At 56.5% G+C, this 7,008-nt stretch overlaps 1 protein-coding gene across 2 annotated transcripts; it reads right to left on the bottom strand.

Annotated features, from left to right (window-relative positions):
* Positions 1-343: 343 nt before the first annotated feature.
* On the bottom strand, positions 344-6,272 carry PDZK1IP1 (PDZK1 interacting protein 1). 2 transcript variants are annotated; one of them, XM_054572221.1, is made up of 5 exons: positions 6,180-6,272; positions 5,788-5,963; positions 3,289-3,397; positions 1,311-1,406; positions 344-701 (listed from the first exon to the last, which is right to left on the bottom strand). In XM_054572221.1, exons 2-5 carry the CDS (start codon positions 5,852-5,854, stop codon positions 629-631), a joined length of 345 nt encoding a protein of 114 aa, XP_054428196.1. In that variant the 5' UTR covers positions 5,855-5,963; positions 6,180-6,272; the 3' UTR covers positions 344-628. The 2 variants fall into 2 exon arrangements, with proteins under 2 accessions (XP_054428196.1, XP_054428197.1); XM_054572222.1 differs by having other exon boundaries at positions 5,788-5,977; positions 6,180-6,258.
* Between the last annotated feature and the right edge of the window lie 736 nt (positions 6,273-7,008).

Genomic DNA, 7,008 nt, shown 5'->3' on the forward strand with positions numbered 1-7,008 from the left:
CACCCAAAGACCATCCAGAGACGCTATGGGGAGGGGATTTAGAGCTGAATGAATGAGATAAGCAAACCTCCAGCAATACCAGGCAGCATGGAGGCAAGGAGGATGGGATTGGTGCTGCCTGGAATAAGGGTAGAGTGGGTGAGCCGCCCAGCCCCATAGGACCTCCCAGAGAAGACTTCCTGGGTAATCCTCCAAAGCCACCATGCCAGCGGCTTTGGAAGGTGATTGTCATGATGCAGAGAGCAAGACAGGGGCTCTCTGGAAGCCTGAGGGACTATTCTGAGTCCTGGGAGCCTCAGCCTTGGAAGTACAAAAGTCTTTATTTCACAGAAATAAGGGCCATTTCACTGTGATGGGAAGAAATGTGAGGCAGGATGGGAGGTACTAAGCTGTCTCCTTCAGAAGAGCCTACTAAACTGAACTGAGCAGGAGACCCGCCCCCCACCAGGAGACCCCAGGGCCACAGCTAGCCCTAATCTAGACACAGTCTGAGTTCTGACATTGGCTGGGACAATTTAAGGCAGGGTAGGGTTGAAGGAGTCCGTCTGTTACTGTAGATTCCTGCTCAGAGGAGGGGCATTGATTACAGGTGCCCAGGATTGGTGCTGGTGGCCACAGGCAAGTGGGATCACATGGGGGTGCTCCGGACCCTGCCCTCCTCTGAAGGGACATTCCCATAGGCGTTGTCATGCTCGTCAGACCTGAAAGAGGATGACAGTGGTCATTACACCTTCCATCCTATCCCTTCTCCCTGCCCCATGCTGCACTTGTGAGAACAGTATCTTTCGGAATAAGCATTTGAGTCCCAGAAGGGGGTTCTCCTGACCACATCTGGGCTTCTGCCCCTGAGACTGGAGACTTCTCAGCACCACCTCCATGAACCCCACCTTCCTCCTCCACTGGGCCCTTCCGTACAGTCACTGCTGGGCCCCCTGTTGAAGCCAACTCCCTACTGAGCTCTCTCCCCACACTGAGTGCTCTCACTCAACCCTTCAGAGTCCCTTTCCCTCATTGACCCTCTTTTCCCCACTGCACCCCTCCCTGAGTCCCAATCCGCCCACTGAGCCCTTTGCCCCACCAAGTCCCCATCCCCTTCCTGGACCCTCTCCCCAAACTAAGGCTTCTTGTTCCCATGGAGCCCTGCAGTCATCATAAAGCTCTCATGGCTCACTAGTTCCCCTCACTGAACCCTCTCCCCTCACTGAGCTCTTCCCCACATGAGTCCCCATTCTTCCTGCCCCACCCCCGCGCTGACTCCCTTGTCAGAAGCACGTGGTCCTGAGGTCCCCAGGGGCCCCAGAGCGCCTCACCTGAAGCTGGCCGCCGTTGAGGAGTACTTTCCCTCCATTCCTACCAGGATCCCGTCTGCCTTGTTTCCAATGGGCATGACTGAGTTCTGGGGCTCCCTGTGGACAGGGTTCATCAGTATGACTCTCTGGATCCCCTCCCCTTTAGTTCCCCCGCCTCCCCACATCCAGTAAGACCCTGTTCTGGGCTCCGGTTCTCTCAAGTCCAAGGGCAGAGACTGCTGCCCCTTGGCAGAAACCCCTCTCTCCTGCAGGGCCCCTGTCAGGACCCAAGTCTGGCCCCCGTCAGTACCCAAGTCTGGCCCCCTCCACAGAATCTTACACCTTTGTCCCTGCTCCACAGTGGCAGCACCAGGTCCCAGCCTAAGAATAGCAAGAGATTGACCTGAGGCCCTTCCCAGTCTCCCTTGCTGTTCTTTTGACATCAGCTCTGCTCAGAGCAGACCCAGCAGGGCTCAGCATCTGCCCAGATCTCCACAGGCCTTTCACAGGCCTTTCAGTGGAAGCTGCATGGTCAGCAGCCACTGAAGGCAGAGCTGGGTCAGTGGAGAAAGGAAGCACTTGCAGAGAAAAGCTCCTGGACTCTTATTTAAGTTGAAACCCACTGGGTGTGGCCTCTGCCCCCACCTTCCGGAAACTGCTTTCAGGAGGGTCACAGGAAGCCTTACTGCTGCACACCTTGGAAATCCCACAGGCTCCTCAGACTTAATATGTCCTGATTAAGTTGCCCCAGATCTGCTTTGGTGTTCTCTGTCTCAAGGAGTGGTCAAAAGCCTGGCTGTTTCCCTGTCCTTCCTCCCTCTTACCCGTTGCTGTCCCCCTCCTCCAATTCTCAGAGGACCTGATGACAGCAGACAGCTTAGACCTGTCCCCTCTCTTAGACCTGTCCCCACACCCCCTTGGTAGCCTCCACTGTCCAGACCCTCTCCTGACTGCATGCTCTGCCTCCGCGTTGCTCTCCTCGCCTGCAGACTGGCCCCTACCCCACATGTCCACCACGGGCAGTTGGAGTGATTCTACTCAGGCGTGGACCTGCCTACAATCTTTCACTCAGTTCCTACGGCACTACGGAGAAGCCCCATTTCGGGGCATCGGTGTACAAGGATCTACTTAGCCCCTGCCCTGCCTTCCTCACTAGCTTACCTTGGACCTCTCCATCCCCCTCTCCACCCACGAGTTGCTTGCGTTCCCTCAGTGGGCTGTAGCCAAGGCCACCTGTGTGAGAGCTAGGGGCAGCTGCAGCCTTGCCCCAGAGTTGGCAAGTGCAGAGTGGGCCAGATTTCAGCCAGCAGCCCTCCCCCGCAGTGCTCTGCCTGTAACTCAGGGCCCCAGGGGCACTCTTCCCTCACTGCAGCCCCCTTCCTGTGCCACCTTGTCCTGAGACTGGCTCCTCCTTATTCTTTGGGCTTTAGGATAAAGATGCAATGGACAGAGGCCTTCTTGGACCACCCCCTAGCCTCCAGACGAGGTCAGGCCTCCACTGCACTCTGCACTCCCCTCAGCATCAGCGCTTGCACTTGTGATGGCTGCTTCCATGTCTGCCTTTCCTTCCAGTCTGGGAGCCAGGGAGCCCAGGGGTTGTCTATCTACTGCCTGTCTGTACCCCAGAGTGTGGCACAGCAGCTGACCTTAAGGAAGGATAGAACCTTCCTTTCCAGAGGTTTTCACAGCCCCCATTGCAGGCTGGGTGGCTGTCCCCACTATAAAGATAGACACATTGAGACTCCAGGAAGAGAAGACATTTCCCCGACCTCACAGTGAGTGAGCACCAGAGCTGTGGGGCCATCAGAAGCAGGTCTGGGAGCTGGTAAACTGGCGCTTTAATCTCCAAGACATAGGGCCTCAGTGTCCCTTCCACACAATGGGAGGACTGGACTCAGGGTTTCTGAGGCCCTTCTCACTGCTCCTGGGGCAGTAGCCATGGTCCTGGGGCCACCCTGCCTGTGGTGGCCCAACCCCCGGGGTCCCTGGAAGCACTCACGGCTCCTCTTGGCACCAGAAGTGGTTGACAGCAAAGGCAATTGCGACAAGGACCAGGAACACGGCCACAGCGATAAGGCCCTGCATCCAGGGCTGCAGGTTCCCCAGGCCTGGAAAAAGGGAAGTGAGAGGGTGCTACAGTAGCCTGAGCCACAGGGAGCTCAAGTGCAGAGCGGGGGAGGGAGGGCAGCCCAGGCCAAAGGCCAGGGCCTGTGTTAGAGGCCATTAGCCAGCTGCCAGGACCAGAGGAGACATTCTAGGATGGCAGGGGTGGGAAGGGGGACCTATCTGACCCTCCGCTGAGCTTCAGAAAGGGATGGAGGTTTGGAGGAAGGAAGACAGGAGTTCCAAGAAGGAACAAAGAGCTGAAGAGAGAACAGGCTTCAGAATACTGTGACTGAGATCCAGACAGCTCAGAACAACCCCCCCCCCAAACATGGGTCACATGCAGGGCCCCCCAGGGAGTGCCTGGGCCCCAGGGACCAAAGGGCAGCCCCCTGGACAGCTGGCCTAAGCCCTGCCAACCAGGAGTGGCTCCCCTCCTCCCCGACTCCCAGCAGGCTGGGCAGCCCAGGGCTGAGAGCACTGCGCTGGCATCTGGAAGATCCTGTTCTGTGACAAGAAGGTTCTATGGTGCTGGGCAGGGCATGGGAATGAGAGACAGGCTGGGCCAGGGGTGCTGGGGTGCCCGGAGAGAGGGGTGGGACAGAACGTCTTTGGAAGGCAAGACAGAACTCTCCTCTGGGTCAGCTAGGTGCCCAAGGGAGTAGGCCAGAGAAAGAGTAGGCCCTCTTTCTGCCTTTTGACCCTTAAGAGTTAAGTTTAACTTTTAATACCATCTCTAACTCTCAAGGTTTCCCAGAAGCCTCTGCCCTCAGCCACTGACAGCCCCAAAGAGCTCTTATCTCCCTGGGCATCACTGTGCTCCCTGAGCCTGTGGGAGCTTGGCCTACAGAGGACATGCACACAGCAGCAAGTTGAGGACTCAGAGGGGACAGAAGCTAATGGGAGGCTTCAGAGGGGTCCTGCCTCCAGGCCAAAACACCTGCATTCTAGTGCCATCTTGTATTTTGAGGGACCAGTCTGGACATCAAAAATCTCATTCTGCTTCCCTCTTAATCAAATGTCCTTCCTTGAGTCTACCCTAAAGCCCTCCTGCTATAGTGAAAGCTCTGCCTCTTTTCGGAGCTCTCTCTGAACCTGGCAGGTACTGGAAAGGAGGGAGGGAGAGGTCCCAGAACTCTATGGCCAGGTCAGATCTGGCCCCTTTCCTTGGGTAACAAAAGATTCACCATGTGGTTACCCTGAATTCCATACTTGCCAAAAAGCAATGTTTTGGACTCATTGTCCCCCGCCCCTACCCGCAAACAAAAAAAAAAAACCGTTTTACACTCATCGTTTCCTCAGGCTAATGGTTGCTCAAGGATTGGGAGTTAGGGCTCAGGTGCTGGGAGGCCCCTCCTTGCTTCTTCCAAACTCTGCAACTCCCTGCAGATACACAAGCGTCTACAGTCCCAGCCTCTCTTTCCATGTGGCTCTGGGGTGAGACATAGAGCAAAGGGCAGAGCCTGGGGTAAAAAAGGAGGTGATCTGACCCCTGTACCTATTGCTCTGCTCTGTGATCCACACAAGTTACTCAACCCCTCTGATCTCCAGTTTCCAAGAAGCCTTCCCAAAGACAGAGTTGAAGCAGATGTGTATGAGCGCTCAGGATACCTGCCAATGAGGGTGCCCTGCAAGAATCTTTGCCAGCCCCCTCTGGACCCAAATTCTACATGCAGAATCCCTAGACTTTGGCTACAGATGTGCCCTCACAATGCAGAGCAGACACCAGATCCTGGGGTGTGGTGCTTCACAGCGCCAAGCCCTTCTACACCCCTGACGTGGCAGCCACCCCGGGAGCTGGGCAGGGCAAGTTTATTGTCCTCATTACATGGATGAGAAAGCTGAGTTGCAGAGAAGGGCAGTGATTTGCTCAAGGCCATACAACAAGATAGAGGCAGAGCTGGATAAAGAGTTCAGGTACGTGGTGGGGGCCACACTGGGGCACTGTCCCCTACCAAAGCCCAGGAAACTGAAACAAGAACATAGGCCAAAGCCAAGGGCAAACCAGTGACAGCTCTGCCCCTCCCTGGCACAGGTGGTCGGTCCTCATCCTCACCCTCTTCATAACCCTGACCCTTGTTCTCAGGTCCCAGCTATCTCTAGGGAAATTTCTGCTCCTAGGGCTTGGGTCTCAACTTCTCTCCCCAATCCTAGACCCAACATTTCCCCTGTTGCCTGCATTTCTCACTTGTGGAAAACAAGTTACAGGCAGGAGCCTGGCCCCGAGGTCTCTGCCTTTGGAGCTTCCTCCACGAGCCCAGTTCCTGTTCCCTCCTCCAAGCTGCAGGTGTCAAAAGTGGCGATGAAGGTCAGAAAACACCTCCCCCCCATCCACACTTATGTTGTGGCACCCAGCCCGGCCGTCTGCACCTCACAGGCCCGGTCTTATGCTAACCTTGTTGACAGCTGGCAGGTGGCACCGCCGTGAGCAGGCCCAGAATGACCAGGCTGAGGGCTGACATGGCTGCAGGCAGCTCCTGGGTCTTCTCTCTGGCTGCTGGTGTCTGGGCTCCTAGAGCAGCTGTGGGGTCTGTTGGTGTGCGCTGAGATCAGCTGGAGCTCAGTCTGGCCCTGGAGGAGAGAAGCTAGTAAGGAAGAAGGTGAGGGAGAAAGGAGGTGGGAAGGTGGAAAGAAACTTCCCTCCCTCCCATGGTAATGAGCTGCCAGGACTGGCCTCCCTGGCCAGGGCCCAGCCCACTGGAACTGGCATTTGAGGTCACCTTTCAGAGGCTGGCTAAGGAAGTGGGTCTGTGGACCAGGGGGATACGGGGAGAGTTAGGGCCTTACCTGCAAGCCCCAGGCCTTCCCAGAGTTTTTACATCAGCTCCCCTTTCCTGGCTGTGGGGCTGGGCTTGGGGAAAAGAAGTGACACAGATAATGAGTCCAGTGGGTAGGGCCTCTTGGAAGGCAGACAGTAGGATTAAGAAATTTGCTGGTTGGCTGGGAGAGAGTGGGGGAATCCCAGAGGCTAGAGGAAGGTCAAAGCTGCCCCTCCCACAAAGCCTGGCCTATTCACTGCTCTCCCCTCACCTGTCCCTACTCAGTCAAGACTCAGTCCTGGGACACAGTCCTGGGACAGAGCCCTGGCTTCTGTCCCTCTGCCCCTGACCCAGCTCAGTAACTCTCTAAATCCACCCTCTCCCATGGGGGTCACCACAGAGGGCCCATGGTTCCCAGTCCCCATCTTCCCTACCCAGCCCAGCTGATCTGGCTCAGTCCAGCTCTTCCTCTTGGCCCCAGAAGTGGTTCCTGGAATCTGGGTGGGACCTCTCTGGGACAGGATCTGGGCTTGGTCAGAAGTCTTTACACATACCTCTGATTCACCTCCACCCATCACAGGGAGACAAGAGGCAGAACCCAGCCCCATTGTGGAGGGCAAAGAAAGCCCTTAGGTGGCAAGGCCCCATCTGGGGCCCATACTCCTGGGCCCTCAACCCTCAGGATCACATGGAGTCCATCGGGTCCTCCTGATCAGGAACTAAGAATGACCCAAGTGTCTGTTGAGGCCTAGAGCCAAGGGTTATGCTTGGTCTCCTTGCCCCACCACTCCCCAAGAGTACGGGAAGCCAGAGGTGCTGAGAGTCCAGCTCCACAGACACCAAGAAAGAAGAGCCAG

Source organism: Pteronotus mesoamericanus, unplaced genomic scaffold (genome assembly GCF_021234165.1).
Source record: "Pteronotus mesoamericanus isolate MK-2021 breed Mesoamerican mustached bat unplaced genomic scaffold, CSHL_Meso_final contig_105, whole genome shotgun sequence".
NCBI lineage: Eukaryota > Metazoa > Chordata > Mammalia > Chiroptera > Mormoopidae > Pteronotus > Pteronotus mesoamericanus.